The following is a 21,855-nucleotide window of genomic DNA, read 5'->3' as shown; positions in this document are numbered from 1 at the left end:
CCTTTTCATATGATTATGTCTTATATTAAAAATTATTCATCTCAGAATGTTCTGCAGTACACTGAGCAATTACAAAGGCTGTTGTGTTGTCTAACTTACCAGGTAGAGCTGAGGTTGCAGCAGACACAGAGGGGACAGTGGGCACAGTGGATGGAGCAGAGGATGGAGATGGACCTAAGATAATAATAATAATAATTTATTTGTAGAGCACCTTTCAAAACAAGGTTACAAGGTGCTTAACAATAAAATGATTAGTGCAAATAAAATACATAACAGTAAAATAACATTAAAATACAGGAATACAGAATAGAAAACTAAGAGTCACAACAATAATAAAACAGAATCAGTTTAAGAAGGCCATACGATAAAAGTGAGTTTTAAGAAGTGATTTAAAAGAGGACACTGAGTTTGCCTGCCTGAGATCTCCAGGCAGGGCATTCCACAGCCGAGGGGCCCGGGCAGCAAAGGCCCGGTCCCCTTTAGTGACCAGCCAAGTTTTGGGTACCTGTAAGACGGCCCCGCCGGAAGATCTCAGGCTCCGGTCAGGTTCATAAGAGTTTAGCATGTCACCGATGTAGGCAGGAGCCTGACCATGTAAGGCTTTGAAAACAAGCAGTGAAATCTTAAAATCAATTCTAAAACTCACAGGTAACCAGTGAAGGGCAGCAAGGATTGCCGTAATGTGGTCGCTTCTCTTGGTACCTGTTAAAAACCTGGCAGCAGCATTCTGAATCAACTGCATTCTTTGAATATTTCGTTTACTAATGCCAGAGTAGAGTGCATTACAATAATCTAGCCTGGATGTGATGAAGGCATGGATAACTTTTTCTAAATTAGCACGAGAGAGGAAGGATTTAATTTTTGTTAACTGTCTTAGTTGGGAAAAGCAGGTCTGCAGCACCTTGGTAACCTGAGCATCAAAAGGACAGGACACCCAGACTAGAAGATAGAAAATCTATGTTGTTTGTGCTGGAGCCAGCAGGGGTGACGATGAGCACTTCTGACTTTGAGTCATTTAACTGCAAAAAATTGTTGGACATCCATTTTTTGATGTCAGCAAGACAGGGCATTATGCGGGAGACATCAGAGCAACCAGGTTTTAAAGGGACATACAGTTGGGTGTCATCTGCATAAAAATGAAAGTTGACGTCATACTTCTGAATGATTTTCCCAAGGGGTAGTATGTAGATTGTAAATAAAAAGGGTCCTAGAATGGACCCCTGCAGGACCCCGCAAACGAGAGGAGCACTGGAGGAGGAGGAGTCACCGAGCATTACCGAGAAGGACCTATTAGACAGGTATAAAACAAGCCAATCGAGAGCCACATCACTGATACTAACAAAGTTTGTCAGACGGCTAATCAGGATACCAAGATGAAAAACATGTCCCTTGTCATATGATTATATCTTATATTAGTATATCTTAATGAGATAATTTGACTAGAATGGTGACAGTTTTTCCCTCACCTGATTCATTAGCCTTGGCTGAGCCTGAGGAGGTGGACTGCCCCTGGGCTGAGTCAGTGCCTCCTCCAAAATACTTTAACAGTGCTCCTGGGGAAGTTTCATATAACTTATGACCATAATAGGGAGTTGATGTAAAAGGAAATATGTTTATTTACTCACATAAATTACTATGCTCTGCAGCAAACAACATATCTCAAACTATAAGTTAACCAAGTTAATTCATTAATGCAAAAACATATTGCTAGCAAACGTCACCACATCTGTAATTAATGTTAGTTGTTATTAAACATTTGCTATCAAACGTTGTTATCAAAAACGTTGTTTTGATGCCAAAAAGTGACCCAGAATATATACACAGAGAATCAACTTATTCAAAGTAGGCTATTACACAAACACAAAAACTTTAGCTTGAATAGTAAGCTATCTAACCTTCCAGTTAAAAGAGGAATTTCTCTAGTTTTGAACTAACTAACCTTCCAGTTAAAAGAGGAATTTCTCTAGTTTTGAACTAACGTTAGCTAGCTTATTTGCTATTATAGGCTAAGGTAGTTGGAACAGCTAGCTTATTTGCTATTATAGGCTAAGGTAGTTGGAACAAAATATCAACAATAATTAGGGACTTTCCTAATTTGAGGAAACTTTTCAAAATCTCCGTGACACCAAACGTTACATTACCAAGACATGCAAACATACCTTTATCTGTTTTTTCTCCTCTTCCTCTTTCTTCTTTCTTATGCCCCTGAAGGGTATGTCCTTTGTTGCAACATTATTAGGCTTTCCACCTGCTGCTAGCTCCTTGGATGCGCAGTGCGCACTGCTCGGCTGGATGCACACCTTACAAGCGGAGCTCTGACATTTAGAGCAGAGAGGCAGTAGGAAACTACACTCTGTTAACATAATATTGTCTTTTTTTTACAACAACGTACATTTGATAATTTATGAATCATCATCACTCACACATGGAAATTTCTTTTCTTTTTTTCTTTTTCGAAGTTAATTGCTCTTGGGGGCCCCCTAGTGGTCACGGGGCCCTAAGCAGGTGCTTAGTTCGCTTATGCCTTGCGCTCAGTACCCATTCCAGTCGATGTTAATCAGTGGGTGCATGCACAAGGTGGGGCTTTTATAGCCTGGCGCATGCCGGCCACATAAAGTGGTGTGTCGTAAATTAATTTTCCAAGTTAATGACCCCAGATGGGGATAATTCCCATAGTTATGATATAACTACTGGGTGTGAAGATAATCTCCTCACTCAGAGAACCAAGGTAACAAAGTAACTGAACATTCTTACCTATATTGATAGATACCCATAACAGAACAGCAACCCCTACAGGTCAAATTAGCACCCCACATACATTTTACACCAGGTATGGCTCCTATATGTGTAATTAGTTAAAGTCCACCTGTTTTCAATGTAAGTGTCACATTATGTCAGAAAGGCCTCTCTTAAAGGCCCCAGAGTCTACAACACCACCAAGCGGTACCACCAAGCAAGGAACTCTCCAAACAGGTCAGGGACAAAGTTCTGGATTAGTCCAACTCAGGGTTGGGTTATATAAAAAATATATGAAACTTGGAACATCACAATGAGCACCATTAAATCCATCATTACAAAATGGGAATAAAGGTGACACTACAACAAACATGCCAAGAAGGGGCCACCCACCAAAACTGATGGACCAGGCAAAGAGGGCATTATTCAGAGAGAAAACAAAGGGCCTGTCCAGACCTGGTATTAACATGCTTCTTGAGTGATCCAAACACAAGTGGACAGTGCTAAACACAAATCTAAACGACCACCAAGACACATTGTGATCTGATCACTCAGACCACTTGCGGAGGAGGTCTGGGATGCGTTTGACACATATCTTTTGTAGTGTGAACCCTGATGCGTCCCCGACAAGAACTATGTCATAGGTGCTGCTGGTCATTGTGGTTGTTTTGGTAACAGTGCACTACTGCTCCGTAACTTACCCATTTTATGTTAAGGTGGGCGAAGTGCTGTGTGACTATCCATTGTTTTGGCCGAAGGAGATGTGCTGAATTCTGCTGAAAGCGATGTCTCCAGCTGTACTGACACAACCCCTAACTTGACTAACAAACATGCTACAGAGCAGCTAGCAAAAGTGTGGATGTAATAACTGAGTGCTGGGCCGTAATGTAATCTGAACATAAGTGGTTAGCTGAAGACACATGATAACACAGGCAGCGATGTGTCTTGGCTGTCCATTTCTGTTCAGATCACTGAAACACACGGCAATACCAGGCCCAAACAGGCTCAAAGAGACCAAAGATAACACTGAAGGACCTGGAAAACTTCACAGAGAAGACTGGAGTATCTGTCCACAGGACCACTTAAAGCCATGCATGCCACAAAGTTGGACTTTATGAAAGAGTGGCCAAAAAAAAGCTGTTGCTTGAGGCAAGGAGGTTTTCTGGTCATATGAGATTAAAACTGAACCTTTTGGCCGCTTTGTAGCACACTCTTTGCACACAACAATTGCACACATTTTTTAAGCACACTGAAAACCCCTTGGGATGAAAAGGCCAGCTCACTAGGAGAGAATGTTGCCGTAAAGGATTGTTAAGACCAGTGATTTGCATGAGAATGTGGAGGGCAGATTTGAGACTGCAAACAAGACAGAGGGGAAAGAGGTGAGTGATCACACATGGGGAACCTGCTAAACTGAAAATACTTGAAAACCATACCATGCATTTCTACAAACTCACTTAGTAACATTTTAGTAGTTTGTTGGTTTTTCTCTGTGTCATCTGTAGCTGCAGGTTTGTCTTCATGAATGTAAATATGAGATCAAATGATGTACTGACTGCTTTTATTGGGAAGAAGTGAGGGAAAAATCAACAGTGAAACATCCAGGAAATCCAGAAGTTGTGAAATATTGGTAATAAGAGAAGGCTTTTTATAAAAACAATTTCTCTAGAACTGCTAGGCAGTTTGGGTGGGCAGCCATCGTGAACGATAAATCTGGAGGGAGTTAATCATTTCCTGACTCACTGATCTATGTCACAGCAGTACATTTAGGAATTACAAACAGTTACAAAAACTCCCCCAAACCCTACTTTTGCCATTCTCCTTTCTTCCACCTGATGCCCTCGAACTTTCCCTTTATTCCCCATCGACTGACTGCCCAGCCATGTACACATCTGTTTCCACCTCTCTCATCAGCCCTGCAGTCACCTGACATCCCCTGCCTTCCGGTCCCCACTTTCCTCATCAGTCCTTCAGATATTAAACCAGCCCATTTTTGTTGAGTCCTTGTAAATCCATCCATGTTTTGTGCATTTGATTTGAGTGTCTGTACCTACCTACAACCTACCTGTCTGCCTTCCTGTCAACTGTGTACATGCCTGTAATCTATTTCTACCATAAATCTCTGTTGTTGTTTTTTAATAAACAAGCTCTATTTTGATGCTTTCAATGCACTCTTGCACCTTATTTACCCTTATTTTTCCCAAATTAATTATGAGTTGTGACGTTAAAAATATTAGTAGTTGTTAGTAATTGGTACTGAGTAGAAACAGAATATTTTGCAACTTCTATTATTCAAATTTAGAAAATTATGAGGTACTTGCACTTGATTATTTTCATTTTATGCTGCTTTAAAGTTATACTTCTCTACATCAATATTGTACTTTTTACCCCACTACATTTATTTGACTGCTTTATCACTCTGAAAACTTAGCTGATCAATACAAAAATCTCTTGCATTCAAACACCTCCTCAATTGCATCCTCCCAAGGGATAATTACTTCTATGAGGAAAAACACTGACAGGACTTGGACCACAGGACCAGGTCTGGCCATATATATTATATGTATACATATATATATATATATATATGCATATATATATTTCTTTGATATTTTTGTCATATACAGGTATGCAGTTATGAATGCAGCCCCAAGAGGGCACAAGCCAGTGTTCTCATTGGGTCCGTCTCAAGCCCGGATAAATGCAGAGGGTTGTGTCAGGAAGGACATCTGACATAAAACCTATGCCAAATCAAACATGCGAATCACTAATATGACTTCCATACCGGATTGATTGAGGCCCGGGTTAACAACGACCGCCACCGGTGCTGTTGACCTATAGGGTGCCGGTGGAAATTGGACTACTGTTAGTCAAAAAAGGAGATGAGGAAGGCGTGTCTGTAGGCAGACAGAGAAGATGAAAGGCAAGAGTCTAGAACTGAGAGTAGGGACTTTGAATGTTGGGACTATGACAGGGAACCCTAGAGAGTTGGCTGACATGATGCAGAGGAGGAAGGTGGATATACAGTGTGTTCAGGAGACCAGGTGGAAAGGTAGCATGGTTAGAAGCTTGGGAGCAGGGTTCAAGCTGTTTTATCATGGTGTGGATGGGAAGAGAAATGGAGTAGGAGTTATCCTGAAGGAGGAGTTTGTTAGGAATGTTCTGGAGGTGAAAAGAGCGTCAGATAGGGTGATGAGTCTGAAGCTAGAAATTGAAGGTGTGATGTTCAACGTTGTTAGTGGTTATGCCCCACAGGTGGGATGTGAGTTAGAAGAGAAGGAGAAATTCTAGAGAGACTTAGATGAAGTGATGCAGAAGAGGCAGGAACATAGGGTGACTTATAAGAGCGGAGGTAGGAGCACACAGGTGGACTACATCTTGTGTAGAAGATGTAATCTGAAGGAGATCAGTGACTGCAAAGTCGTGGTAGGTGAGAGTGTAGCCAGACAGCATAGGATGGTGGTTACAATGTTATGTTGTTCTTGTTGTTGGATGGGTGGGGTCCCTCTATGAGTCCCCTGGGGATATACATTTCACAATAAAATGGGAGAGACTTGTAATTTTATACTTGTGTATTTTTTGTATTCCCAATAAAAATATTTAAAATAAATAAATTGTCATTCTGTCCACAGCTATTGTATTTGTGTTTGAGCATGCATTGGTTGTTATGATCCACACATTTAAGAAATCCACAATCTGCTGTGTTACTGAAGCTGAACAGCATTTTATTCCAGGTTGAACAGAAGCATCTAAGGAAAATGTCCTTGGGATTAGCTCTATTGTCAGACGAATGACCTGCAGGCCTATCCATGTCTTAAAGTTCTTCCTACGTAACGTTTCAGTGCAGGAGGTGGGTGAGCCAGCTGTGCAAGTTTGATAAAAAAATATTTGCATTGCATGTGAGAAAATTAATTTAGCTCTTTTTCCATTATATTTGTCTATGCATTTCACATTATACTTTATATGTAGCATAATATGAGTGTGATGCCACTTAATGGATGTCCTGGCCAACCTCATCAGGCAGTTGACTGACATGGGAGGGTTGTTGCCTTGATTAAGCTTACCTGGGCCTTCCATATAAAAGCTGCCCCAGGTATTAACTCACCCTCTCTCTTCCTAAACCCTGCATCATTGCCTTTTAGTTTTGCACCTCCAGCACCTCCACAACACACCTGACACATGTACATGCATGGCTTTCATAACATATTTTGCTGATGTACACACACTATGTTTCTTTAAGTAAATCTTTGTTCAATAAATGAAACATGTTTTAACCAAATCTCTTGTGTGGACTACAAAAATTAAACATTCACTGAGCCAGTTTGTGACAATAAGCATTTTAGTGCCAGTATTTTTTAAGGTGAATAATGATGATCCTTTGGAGCTGGTTAGGTAGGATAATAATCATTATCTATCTAATTATCTATATTATTATCTATACTTAGTGCCGTACATCGCAGCCTTTTGCCTTTACGAAGACAATAGCTTGTTTAAATGGTAAATTACTCATTAATGTTTTCTTGAAGTTGTTTATTGATCAACCAGCAGGTGGCGCGCGACGACTGCATTATTGTATTGGAGGTCTCAGCCACCTTGTAACCATACAACCTGTTTACGTTATGTGTAGCCCAAGTTTGATTTGTCCTTTGCTTCTTTTGCATGTCTTCTTGTAAGAAATCTCTCAGAGCACACACGACATCTTTTTTCCACGAAGGCTTTTATTAAAACACATAAAAATCATTGTTCAATCAAAAGTATTTACAAAATCTTTTTGACGTTATCAATAATGATTATATGGAATGAATAGAGACGCCCTGATGCTGGAGTATGACAAGAACATTACTATAAGAGAAATAAAATATAACGTTACCATGAAGATGATTTCACTCGTAAGTTGGCACACCACCTGTATGTGGAGAGACAAATATCATTACGCAACCTTAAGTATATTCCCTATAAACTCGCTTTGGACCACCATAATCTGTCTACAAATCCTTACATTAATATTATAGGCGTTTTTGGTGAAAGTCCCGTTAGAAGCAATGGGACAGGTGAAGTTGGACTCCGGTAACCATAGTGAGACATAAAACACTGTGTCAGGTTAGCCAGACTTTGTCCTCACGCGATCAGGTGTTAGGATGCTTTCCTTTCAAAATAAGAGCACTACTATTATCGCGGATTCAGTTGCAGCACAACTTTGGTGTATCTGTTTTATTTTGATACGTAAAACCGGGAATGGTAATGTTACACGCGCCATCTTGACAACTCCTCCGCCTCTATCCTTGCCGAAACGAAAGAAACTTCAAAGTAGCTCGACAAGTTTTCTTTTGAGAGTATGCTACAGAGCGGTACTCCTGGCCGGGTTATGTCAAGTTAAACTTTTATCTTCAGACGTCACTGGGTGATACAGCTAGTTTGGGCCTGTCCCGTTAACGTTGGGCTAGTTGGGAGTTAACGTTACGCCAAACAATGCATATGCTAGCGTCAAACGGATCCATAATGGACTTGGACTCGGATTTGGTGAAAATTAAAGCACACTACTGTGGGTAAGTAGCTTGCCGTAGGAAACAGGGAGACGGTAGCGGGCTGGTTACGATGACAAGGGGAAACACCTGTGGAGTGGAGACTTCCACTGGTGGTATGTGGGGTCGTTCCTAAGATCAAGCTAGGTCAGTCAGTGACACTGCACTCCTGCACACCCGACCAATGTCAAACTCACCTTGGTATTTTCAAAGTTATGAGAATAAAATAAAGGTTTTGAAAGCGTCCCCACCCCGATAACAACACTGAGGAATTTTCATTTTATTGTATAATATGACATTGGCGTCAGTAACAATTTATTGTTGTGGGTGTCATGCCGTGGTGTGTTCTTGTGCTCCTTAAGTTTTGTGGTGATGTTGGTCTGGGCCACATAATGACTGTCATTAAACATGACAGTGGTGTCATTGCTTCATTGAATATTCATTTCTATAAATGTGAGATTTTTTCATATTAAAGGTCTTACTGTAAAGAATGTCTAATTCTGTACATATGTCTTTTAGTCAGTGTAGAAATGTTACTTTTACCTGTTGTTTTGAAGGAGTGCCCCACTGCTCTCTAACCCACTAACTTAGTATTTGAAATGCAAATTTTCTCTTTGTGGATGGAAAGGACCAGGGATTGCGCTATACATCTGGGGCCCTAAACAGGATGTTCTTTGGGGTCCACCCTCAGTCAGTACGTTTAAATAACATTAGAGAAAATTGATTCATTGTGTAAGTCTGACAAAATCTGGACTTTTAAAATACACATAAACATCTTAGTCCAACTGAAATTGTATTACAACCCCAATTCCAAAAAAGTTGGGACGCTGTGTAAGATGTAAACAGAATGCAATGATGTGCAAATCCTTTTTGACCTCTGTTCAGTTGAATGCAGTCCTAAGACAAGATATTTAATGTTCAAACTCATAAACATTATTTATTTTTAATAATGTACATTTACTCTGGGGCGGCACAGTGGTGTGGTGGTTAGCACTATTGCCTCACAGCAAGAGGGTTCCTGGTTCAATCCCGGGTGTGAGAGCCCTTCTGTGCGGAGTTTGCATGTTCTCCCCGTGTCAGCGTGGGTTTTCTCTGGGTTACTCCGGCTTCCTCCCACAGTCCAAAGACATGCAGATTGGGGATAGGTAAATTGGTGACTCTAAATTGTCCGTAGGTGTGAATGTGAGTGTGAATGGTTGTCTGTCTCTGTAGGTGTGAATGTGAGTGTGAATGGTTGTCTGTCTCTACATGTCAGCCCTGCCATAGTCTGGCGACCTGTCCAGGGTGTACCCCGCCTCTCGCCCAATGTCAGCTGGGATAGGCTCCAGCCCAGATAAGCGGTTAGAAAATGGATGGAAGGACATTTATTCTGATTTTGATGCCTGCAACATATTCCATAACAGTTGGGACAGAGGCATGGTTACCACTGTGTTACATCACCTTTTCTTCTAACAGCACTGAATAACAGTCCGAAGCCTCCATTACTGCATTTTGTGCTTTATAGTGCACAACATGTTCAATGGTAGACAGGTCTGGACTACAAGCAGGCCAGTCTAGTACCTGCACTCTTTTACTACGAAGCCACACTGTTGTGACATGCAGAATGTGTCTCATTGTCTTGCTGGAATAAGCAGGGATGTCCCTGAAAAAGATGTTGTCCAGATGGCAGCATATGTTGCTCCAAAGTCTGTATGTACCTTTCAGCATTCATAGTGTCTTCACAGATGAACAAGTTACTCGTTATGCCATGGGCACTAACACTCCCCCATACCATCACAGATGCTGGCTTTTGAACCTTGAGCTGGTAACAGTCTGGATGGTCCTGGATGATCCTCTTGTGTCACGTCACAACGTTCATGATTTTGGAAAACACTTTGAAATGTGCACTTATAAGACCACCGCATTCTTTTACACTTTGTGTCTGTCCATCTCAGATGAGCTCAGGCCCAGAGAAGTCTGCAGTGTTTCTGGATGTTGTTGATATAGCTTTTTGCATGGCAGAGTCTTAACTTGCATTTGTATGAAGCCACCAACTGTGCTTACTGACAATGGTTTTCCACAGTGTTCCTGAACCCATGTAGTAATATCCGTTATACAGTCATGTTGGTTTTTTGAATGCAGTGCCGTCTGAAGAGTCAGAGGTGTTGGTTTTCAGCCTTGTCCCTTACATGGAGAGAATTCTCTGGATTCTCTGAATCTTTTGATGATATTCTAGATTGTTGATGTTGAAATCTCTAAATTATTCGCAGTTGTGTATTGAGAATAGTTGTTCTCAAACTGTTGAACTGTATGCCCGCACAGTTTTTAAAATAAATGACCATCCTTGCTTGAGAACACCTGAGCCTTTTTAAGATGCCCCTTTCATACCTATTACCTACCTATACTATCATTTGTTACCAATTAACCTCTTTACCTGTGGAATGTTCCAACGGGTGTTTTTTGAGCATTCAACAACTTCCCCAGTCTTTTGTTGCTACTGTTCAACTTTTTTGGAATGTGTTGCAGGCATCAAATTCAGAATAAGGTTATATTTAACAAAAAACAATAAAGTTTATCAGTTTATACATTAAATATCTTGTCTTTGGCCTGTATTCATTTGAATATAAGTCAAAAAGGATTTACAAAACATTGCATTCTATTTTTATTTACATTTTACACAGTGTCCCAACTTTTTTGGAATTGGGGTTGTAAATTGTATTTCTCAAAGTCGGATTAACACACCCAAATAATGTGATTGGAAGTCGAATTACTCCTGCATGTATAGAGTCAATCGGACCCAAATTGGCTGCACATGCTCCCCAGTTTACACCCCAGGCTTTGAACCAGAAGTCAAATAGCATAAATGCATAACAGAATAAGAAGCTGGTAACAACATGGAGAAATTTACATCCATTTTTGTGCATTTTTGTATGGAGGATATGTACAGAGCTGTAAAGTTGTCCACCACAATACCAGCTTGCAGCTACGTTAACTGTAGCTTACTTGTTTGTCGATGTCGAACTGTGACATAATAGGTCAACCAGAAAAAGGTCCAATACTAACAAGCTGAAAGGGGGCACCATCTATCATAGCGGAGTCGAACATACTGGGGTCTATAAATTGATGCATGTAACAAGCATAAATTGACTCATGGTTCACTCTGAGTGTCAAAAACCGATGCAGGAGGGTATCTAGCATATTTTGATGTGACGGGCCACTGAGCAACGTCAGTATTTGACAACTGAGAATTTGTTGGCAAGTGGGACATTTTACAGTGTGTGAACTTGTGAACAACTTGTCAGCGCTCTGCGATGAACAAACTATGTTAAGGAGACACTGGGTGCGTTCCGAATCACATACTTTTTCTTTTCACTTTTAGTAGGTAATGCAGCTGCCCTTAAAAAGTATGTACTGTTGCATATTGTATGCACACAAACGGGGCATACTACTTTCTTATAACACCACGCCCCATACTTTGACCCACTTGCTTTAATATCCGTTGCCTTGGAGATAAAACAAACACCACTTACCGAGTTCACCAAGAAGGAGATCAACCCAGAGAGCTCTGCTGTTGTTACTTTGCAATGTATGTAGTTTAACTTTTTATTGTAATTTCACTCTCTGAAATATAATATGTTAGAATCTACAATCTGTGCAGTTTCTACAGGATTTTCAAAGTTATGTCCTATCGATGTTTGTAGTATTAATGATTATTTTGTTCACTTAAACAATCAATATTCCTATTATTACCGCTCCAAACCGCTCCAAACTCATATCCATAACTAACAAGGCTAGCAAGATAATCGGTCTCCCCACACCCAACCTCACAGACATGAATGCAAAGGCCACTGCATGCATCGCATTCTCAATAGAACAAGACACTACCCACCCACTCAACCACCACATCATCCCACTACCCTCCGGACATAGATACAGGACAATGCGCTGCAGGAAGGCTCGTCTAACCAGAAGCCTAATCCCGTCAGCCTTAGCGGCATTGAACAATAGATCCCGCAAGAAACTGAGGTGAAGTCTGTAATGTTGTTTCTGTCTCTGTCCAAATGTCCTGTGCAATGTGCATATGTGTATGTGCAATGATGTCTGTTCTGTTCTGTATGTCGGTCAAACTGTTGTGGTGCTGTCGAAAAGAATTTCCCCTCTGGGGACAATAAAGTCTAAAGTCTAAAGTCTAAAGTTACTATTGGACTGTCATCAGCTACTTGAATGCTCTATTATTCAGGTGGCTGTGGCTCAGACGCAGAGCAGGTCGTCCACCAATCGAAAGATTGGCAGTTTGAACCCAGCTCCTCCACTCTGCATGTCGATTGGGCAAGATACTGAACCCCAAAAGCATTCAAGTTACTGAATAGCAGGTGGCATCCTGTATGGTAGCCTCAGCCACCAGTGTGTGAATGTGAGTCAGTAGTGTAAAAATCGCTGTGAGTGGTCAGAAGACTAGAAAAAAGACTAGACTAGAAAGGCGCTATACAAGTGCATGTCCACTTACCATCATCTGGCATTTCGACTCCAATTAACAGTCAGTTGATGTGACACATTGTTCATTGCACATTATGTATTGCCTAGTATGTATTGGATACTAAATCTTTTTCTGGCATACTATACTATATAGTATGGTAGTATGTGTATGGGTGAAGAGAGAGGAGGAGCACACACCAGGGTTGGAGAGGTGCTGACCACTGACGAAAATATACAAATTTGAAAAAAGATGTCAGGCGCACACTCTAAGACTCGATGCAAAAATGTTTTCTTTTATTCAAGTATCAACATTTCGACTAGACCGTCTTCATCAGGGTATGCGTATGGGAACATAGTTTGTTTCCAAGTCATGTCAGACATACAGTATCAACTGCAATTATTACTTGCTATTTATCTGCTGAGATGCAGCTAGGCTAGGATACAGATAAATATGTGATAAGCTCAGTATCAGCTGATAATGGTGGCCCATTGTACTGTACTGTTTTGTGCTGGATCTGAGCTGTCCACAGTCCACAGTATACTGAGCCTGGCACACACTGCAATCTGATGATTAGGAGTCCAGAAAGGGTTAACAGACTAAAAATATGGACTGAATGAAAAGCCACCTTGTTCAAATGTTGATTAACCCTGTTAGCATGCTTAAAGGAATAGCTCAACATAACATTGTGATACGTTTGTGATCTGCTCTTTTATACTTAGGGTTGTGAATGTTTTTTAAATGGCAGAAAGATTTTTTTTTAAAGTGAATGCACTATAGTTTATATATAGTGTTATTCAGGTTGATTAAGAATTAGCATGAAAGTAGGGGCTGATGGTCAGGACACACTGTTGTTGGAGCTGAACCTGAAATGAGTCCTTAGGACTGATCTTTTTACTGTTGACATGGTACTGCTTCTCAGGTAGCAGCTTACTGATGTAGAATTTACTCCAAACTCTGAATTGGGTCAGAAGTGTTTTTCACTTCTCAGCTTAGTAATACTCCAATATATTTTTAGAGGGTAGTGTATGTTTTCAGGGGCTGGGGGGTTAATGTGGCCCCATTAAACTCAGGCTAATCTCATCAGTTTTTATATAATCCTAAAAACAACCCTCCTGAATGATTTGGTATGTTGAATATGCATTCAACCCCTTTTCACTACTAAAGGTCGCCACAGGATTCTGTTCACACCAGACCTATTTTGGACTGTAGGTCCCTGTACTGAGCAGACAGTGCAGGTCAAGTGGTGCAGCTCAAGGACTTCATTTCTGTACTTGGTCACTATATGAAAAGTTAATACAGCAACTCCTACTCTCAACAATTATTTTTATTATTGAGAAGTAGGGCTGATGCAATTACAGAGTTTCACTAGCAGTATCAAAACAATACATTTTTAAAGTCTTTCTTTGAGGTAGGGATGTGCCATATATTGTTCACAATAATACTGGTATTTTTAATATTATATAAAAAAATTCATAATGTGATGCTCGCAATAGTAGTGTGGAATAAGCTTTGGTGTCCTGAATGTCTTATGAACAGCCCCAGACTTCTCAGACTCTTTTAGTGACTTACCGCTCAGAGGGAACTCATTCAGCGGCTCCTCTGGCAGCAGCACAGCGTCTCTCCCTCTCCTTTCTCACCATGCACACATGGGAGTCGGTGTCGTCAAGTGATTTTGTTATAAACCTTTGGTAATTTAAACCTACATGACGTTCGCACCTCGACAAAAAACTGTATAAATGTTTATGTGCACTAGTTATGGTAGCATAACAGCTTGTCGCAGGTTACAGTGTGATGATTAGAGGAGAAATGGCAAAGCATAAAGGTCCAGGTGGAAAAAAAACAACTCAATCACTTAGGATTTTACTCTAACTAAAACAGAAGGAAATCTCCTGTTGAGTTATATATATAGATTCCAGGGTACCTTTGTTGTATTTGGGATAATGGTGCTTGCGTTCTTCTTGCTCTCTCTGATTGTTAATGTTTACTACAGTCATTCTGTGGTTCTCTGCTACTAAAAAAGTCGTCGTCATGTTATAGCCTTGTTATATGTATCTTTTAATGAAATGAAATACATTTTATGCCCTCAGTGCCACTTTTTCCCTTCAAAAAAATGAAAATGATGTTGAATATTAATATTTTTTGTATTGTTGTATTGAGGTTCGAAATTTTAGTTTCGTGACAACATTGGTGCTGTATACAGTTAATCTGTTGATACATAAAGTTTAGGTGTTTGCATGCTGTCATCAGTCTGTTATGTCACAGAATCTTACCATCTGTACTGAGAAAAATATTACAAAATATTTTTTAAACAGCAGTAAGTCTTCTGGCGCTAGTGTTAACATTCCCCACAGTCATAGATCAATAGGTTAGTGGTTAAATATGAATAGGGTTTCCCACACATTCATTTATTTGTGGTGGCACGCCACGATTAAAACATCTGCTGCCACAAATGGATTTTCTATTTTTGGAGCTGGACCGTTCACTAGGAGCTCTATTGGAATATATTTACCGTTCGGTGACATAGTGACTGAAATATCAATCACCCATCTTGATATCTGTTTGTTGATAACAGACTAATGCCTGGGTTTACTTTATCATGCAAATAGATGTCTTTGGCCTCAAATTCTGTTGATTAATGGCCTCCATTTAATGGAGTTTCCCAGAATAAAGGTAAAAGTGAGAACTGGAATTAGTTGTATTAGGTAGAAATCCAGTGACAGAGTGTGTGTTATCATGGAACCAACACACAGTACAGTATATGAGTGAGAGGTGACAGGAAACCTTTGATTAGAGGGATCAAAGATCAACATGTTGACAGTTAGATTTATGCTCTCGTAGATGACCAATCCCTTAGTGTGCTGAGCACTTCAGTTATATTCACTCAGCAAACAATGCACTATGTGCAATAGTCATAGTGTTGCCTGAACCATGTGCATTTGGCCTCAACAGGTTTAGTTTTTTAAAACCAGGAGAGTAGAACGCATTCTAATTAGTGTGCCTTCAAAGAGGACATGAAGTGGGAGACCTTTGTAACACATCACATAGGCTATGTTTAATCATATCAAAATGTTGCATAGGCATCATGACGATTTAGGTTTGTGTAGTATCAATTAAATGCCAAGAGGTATAACAAACAGTAAGTTGTAGACAATATGTACCAATATTTATAGGCATAACGCTACTGTGTGTGTGTGTGTGTGTGTGTGTGTGTGTGTGTGTGTGTGTGTGTGTGTGTGTGTGTTTGTGACATCATTCTATGCTGACTTGTGTGGGTGTTGACTGTGTGGAGCAATGCCTGCTGGGAAGCAAGCTGTCTCTGCTCCACCTTGTCAGAGTCCAACAAGCACTCGCCATAAACACTTGGCCACACACACTCCTGTCAGACACACTCACATGGGCCCAGTCACTGTTGCTCCTGATTCTCAGCAGCTGCACTGTTGTGTGAATACATACTGTAGCCCAGTATCCACAATATCATATTCAGCCCGCAACACAGCAGTAAGTGTTGGTGTTGAAACTCAACATGCCTCCCTTATTTAAAATAGTGGTCCACTGATGAGGATATTTGAAGGCCATTAACAAAATTCAACATCTTTGTACTTTCTGTTTCATATCAGTGTTCGAAAATAGAAGCTAAACAAATAATTTTTATTAACTGATGTGTGTGCCAACAGTCTAGTTTACAGCATTAGCATTCAAATTAGCGTGAGGTGTCTGTTAATGATATGTACTAGTTAAGCCCTCTGACTTCTTTTATCGACCATTCTAAAGAAGAAATTTCTTCCTAAAACCTGTCTATGCAGGTATCACAAAGATATTGTTATTCACCCATGTTTTCTTTTTTTGGATTTTTTTATGTATTTGTATTTTCTTAAATTCTACAGTCATGTAATATCAAATGATTTAAATGACAGTAATATTTGTTGTTTGGCCTCCTAAAATTGACATACACTTACACTTTAATTCACATTAGTTATGTCAATGGGAACCATGGCATCTAATAGTTACTGATGGATCATGCCAGAAAATATCACACGTTTGAGCGATTGGGCTAAAAAAGTGAACAAGCAGCGTTCTGAGTTAATAATAACACATACACACACACACACACACACACACACACACACACACACACACACACACACACACACGCACACTCATCTTTCATTCTTCAGTCCTGACAGGTGCACTGCTATAATGCCTTAAGTTAGCATTTTGTGGGTTGGGTTTAAGTATTAATTAATGTGTATTTTTAGAGTCCCATGCAACTAAAAAAGTGGAGCAGCAGCCACTACTTTATCAATATTTCCACTTTATTAGTATTTCCACAGGGGATTATTACAACTACTACAATAACCTGTACTGCTACCATAGTTGTTCTTAGCTCGAGTTTGTACCTCTCATGTAAGATAATTACCCATCAGTCTATGAAAAATCCAGGTTGTTAAAACACTTCTAAATGTGAAAGTATGTCCAGAATCCCCAAAGACTCTTCTAACCATCTGGATGAAAAATATTCCATCTGCTCTATGATAAGAAACATTTTAAACTCATTTCAAACTTCCCACACTATTTACAATTCCAAACAACATGCCAGCCATAAATAGTATGTGTCCTTGCTCTATTTGTAGGATGTTGACTGAAAATTTGTCTATATCAATGTCATGTTTCCTCATTTGTCCTCATTCAGTTTTCTTGTGTCACAAAAAAGCAAGAAGGTAGTTGTTTTTCCAGGCAGAAAATGTAGTTGCAAATTTGTGGCATGGGTTAAAAATCTTTCATCCAGATGGTTAGATGGGTGTTTGAGGATTCTGATATTACTTTAACAGCAGAGGTAAGTGTGGTTAAAAATCATTTTGGGTTTTTGTCTTTTAGAAACAGATGCTTAGCTTAATGAATTGAATGTAATGATAATGCAGTATGTCAGAGGCTCAAAGTGGGGCTGCTATTATTGCCACTATAGCACTCCCATGACCACAGCTACAATAGCTGGACTGCACCAGATGATATTTATTAGTAATACCAATTTTGTCAAACCCAGTGTTGTCCTCAATACTTTATATTGTCATATCAAGCAGGAGATCTAATCAAGCAGTGTGAAAACAGCGTCGTAATAAATTGCTAAGGTAGTGATTTACTCAATGTTGGGGAGCTTGGAAGAGATGGATTAAAATAAAGAATGGCCCAAATGAGGTAGTACCTCTGAAGGCTTTCTGTTATGTGTGAAGTCTCTAGAGAAACAGGAGACAGAGTTTTCAACCACTGTCCAATGTCTTCAACACCTGGTGGAGCAAACACCATGTGTTATGATGATTTAACCCAACTGCCAGAAAAAAGTACCTTTTTGCAAACCACAGATATATTACATTTGCATGGTATTATGTAGTGGATACACTGAAATTCTGTCTCACACTGCTGTTAATGTGTGGATAGGTTTAGGCACAAAACCCATGTGGTTATGGTGAGGAAAAGATGATGTTTTGGCCCTAAAACACTCTGGTGTGGTGGCATAGTTAACTCTAGAAAAGCAGTGATATTTCGACAAAAAAAAAAAAAAATTCTCTGGTGGCACTATCCCTGCTGGAAAAACAGTAACACCCTCATTTGGTGTCTAAAAAGCCGTTGGAAAAACAGGGGTGGGTTGCTACAAAATACTCATATTTGGGGCCTAAAAAGAAGCTTGAAAAACAGTGACAGGTTGCTACAAAACACCCATGTTTGGTGCCTGAAATGCAGCCGAAAAAACAGTGACAGGTCGCTACAAAAGACCCATATTTGGTGGTTAAAAAGCTGCTGGAAACACAGCGATGATTTGCTCGATCATAAACAATTTTGTTTTTAAGTCACAAACAGTGGTCTGCAGCTTGGCAGGTGTCTCGCCTAGGTGTCACGCCATCCACCATTCCCTCCACTTTGCAATGTCAAGGTCAGCTCATATACTATGTCACTTGAGAAACACTGATATGATGCCTATGAAATGTATAAATAGAACTTATTCGTGACTTGCTGATATTTGTTGTACATTTGTTTTCACAGCTTGAGTAGCACTAGTATGACTCATAAACTGATCTTCAGTTCCAAAATCAGTGAAGTGCCTCTTTAATTTTTTCCATTTGTCCAAATGCTGAGTGACACCATTTAACACCTGCTTAATGTACCCTGAATGTGCTGGTTAACATCAGTGCAGGCTAGTAAACAGCTAAGACTGACCTGAGCCAACATATACTGCAGACGTTCACATTCACATTGTTCTACACTTAATCCGTCACTAACTACAAACCAAGCCAAGATTTTTGTCCATCATTTACTCTGTCATACCCATCTGCATGTACAACTACCCTGCCAGTTAACAGCTAAACTAATCAACTGATAATTTTGTTGAGAGGCTACAATATCAGACCATAGTGGAAGTTTATTTTGAATTCAAAAATAGTGAAACAATTCCTCATTTTGTTGTTGACTCATTGGACTCCCAGAGGGATCTCTTGATCTCTAGTGCACTTAGACAAAGTGACTCAATCTTGACATTTTCTGTGAATGTGTGTGTGTTTCTGTGTGCATTCAGGGACATGTTAATCACAGACTTGGCAGCCACGGTAACCTTTGTGGAGTTGCGTGAGGAGGTGAGGATGATGTGCAGCGTTGCCAAGCAGCAGCCCATCACACTCAAGTGGATCGATGATGAAGGTGGGTGTGTCTCACTGTCAAATACTGTACATCCGTCTGTGTGCTCTGTCTTGTCCTGAAGGCACCTGCTGTGTCCTTCCACTTTGCTGCTAAGCTCTGGCTCAAAAATTGAGCACAGTGGCCAGAAAATCCAAAGTCATCACACACTGCCACTGCGGCATCACACTGCACACTGAAATGACTTAAAGCCCAACTTGCAGGTTGAAGACCATGGTGAATAAATGTGTAGGGAAATGATGTAGAAACTCGATTAAAACAAAAAACAAAAACATATACACACTACAGTGACTTTTGGGGTCATTTTTGTGAGAGAATTTTGCTTCCGCATCTAAAAACCCACTAACTGGAAGTGATGTAGCGTAAGGGAGTCCGGCCAAGTTTGATTGAGTGTAACATTAATAAACATGGATCCCAGTACTAGTTTTGAGACTGAAGAGGTTGAAAATGTACATTCATATGCATATGACGGCCCACAGGCTTATAATTATGAGCCTGCTAGGCGTCCAAGAGACCAGGAACAGATCAGGGTTAGGAGAAATAACGGCCACAGGAGAGAAATAGAGCTGTGGTGTGAGGAGAACCAGTGGAGAACTGGGCAGGTGTCTTGGTGAGCGACCAGCGTTAGCTAACGACAGCTAACGATGTCTAACGCTGTGTTCACATCACAACATTAAGTTTGCCATCACGTATTAGGTTATAACAAAGCTACCAATAGTTCTGCCAGTATTAGATAACTAATGCTACTTACCCATAACAGAAACTAATGCGCAAATATCAGCTTGTATCAGACGTATCTTGCTATGCGTGTTATAACTCCGCATTACGGTGTATTGACGTCCGCAGGGGAGAGAGGGAGAGAGAGAGAGAGAGAGGGAGAGAGAGAGAGAGACGAAGATTTCCTGATAATTTTTTGTATGATAGGTGCTTATGTGGGAACTGCCAGCCCATGTCCTCAGCTGTGGAGAGTATGTGCTGCAGGGAGGTGGATGCCTTCTGGGCTCTGGTGGAGAATCTGACCCCCAGACCAGACATAACATGTCTCACACTGCCCATCAACCCTCACGGTGCCCGCTAGCGTCTCAAACACGGAGGCCTGTCTCTCGGCGGAGCCCGCCCGCCCTCACACATACCCCCGAGGCTCAGGTCTCCCTCTCCGCGGAGAGAGAGACCCGAGCCCCACGGCCCCGCACATACCCCCGAGGCTCGGGTCTTCCTCTCCGCGAGGGAGACCCAAGCCTCGGGGGTATGTGTGAGGGCGGGCGGGCTCCGCCAGGAACATAATCCTCCTGTCCAAAATGAGCGCTGCACATGACCGCATTTTTGGTCACAGATGAAGCCGTGAAATCGTGCCTCTTCACCTGCACAAAACGCACCCAGGCACGAAAACTAACTCCACTCCTTTTTCTGTCTGGAAAACGGTGGACTCGATGTCCTGACAGGCTCGAGTTTGTGTAACCTGCACAAACACAATAATTCGGCATAATCACAAATGGTGAAATGCACTGTTAACAACCAAAAAAATACTAACTCACAAGTTTACTACTGCTCAGACTCATTACCACCTACTACTGCGCATTGGACAGAGGCAGGGTCAAGGATGCAGAGTCCCTCTTGTGACGTATTATCAGGCGATGTTGAAAAAAAAGCGTTTTTTGAAGAGGAGCTAAAAAGAGCCACTTTTTCCTCTGAATTTGTGCCCTTATGTCCTGTAAACCATAATAACTTCTGAATTACCTTCTCATATGGTAATTTTCAGACAAGGTTATGTATATATTTTTAAAAAAATTTAACCTGCAAGTTGCACTTTAATCTGTGGGAATATTTTTGACTAGTTACGCATGTTGGTCTATGCTTAATATGCTCACACACTCCACCAATGGCTTGAGAGTGACCTACTGTGGTTGGCAGCAGCATAATGGAACGTCTGGGAGGGGACTACCACAATGGAGCCCTGCAGGTGCCAGAAACTCCATGCCCACTCTTTCTGATACATGCAAAAACACACACACTGTGTGTAGAAGAACACAGAACAATAATTAATATTAGATCCTGACCAATCCTGTCGGCATGTCTGGAGATTTCTAGAGAATCAATGAAGTTGCACTGCTGTGCCTTATATGTAAATGCACACAGCGTCTGTCTTATTTGCAGTTTCTTTTGTTATCTGCAGTTCCCTTTTTCTTACTTAGTTCAAAAATGTAAATCGACCATCCATATTCCCTCCAATCTGCTATTACCTACATATGTGTAGATGGATCATTTCATTCATTTATTAAGTTATTAGGGTCCGGGCAGCCGAAGCTGCCAGGACCCTATTGTTATCCTGCATGTTCTTCTTCTTCTTCTTTCTTCTTCTTCTTCCGAGGAAATCCTACTTCCCATGCGCGAAAAATCACCAAACTTTGCACAAAGGTCCAGTCCCATGCCAGATTGCCTCAGCTGCAAAAACAAGCC

General features: G+C 40.7%; 1 protein-coding gene across 3 annotated transcripts in view; it reads left to right on the top strand.

Moving 5' to 3' along the window:
* The first annotated feature begins 8,028 nt into the window (after positions 1 to 8,028).
* Positions 8,029 to 21,855, top strand: part of prkcz (protein kinase C, zeta) — a 227,194-nt gene continuing 213,367 nt past the window's right edge. For all 3 annotated transcript variants that reach the window (XM_050065364.1, XM_050065363.1, XM_050065365.1), the window contains exons 1-2: positions 8,029 to 8,282; positions 19,280 to 19,401. In XM_050065364.1, the coding sequence (XP_049921321.1) occupies positions 8,206 to 8,282; positions 19,280 to 19,401 (199 nt within the window). In that variant the 5' untranslated portion in view covers positions 8,029 to 8,205. The remainder of the gene's footprint in view (positions 8,283 to 19,279; positions 19,402 to 21,855) is intronic.

Source organism: Epinephelus moara, chromosome 16, assembly GCF_006386435.1.
Source record: "Epinephelus moara isolate mb chromosome 16, YSFRI_EMoa_1.0, whole genome shotgun sequence".
NCBI lineage: Eukaryota > Metazoa > Chordata > Actinopteri > Perciformes > Serranidae > Epinephelus > Epinephelus moara.
Note: the sequence above shows the minus strand (reverse complement) of the source record. Positions and strands in the feature narration are given on the sequence as shown.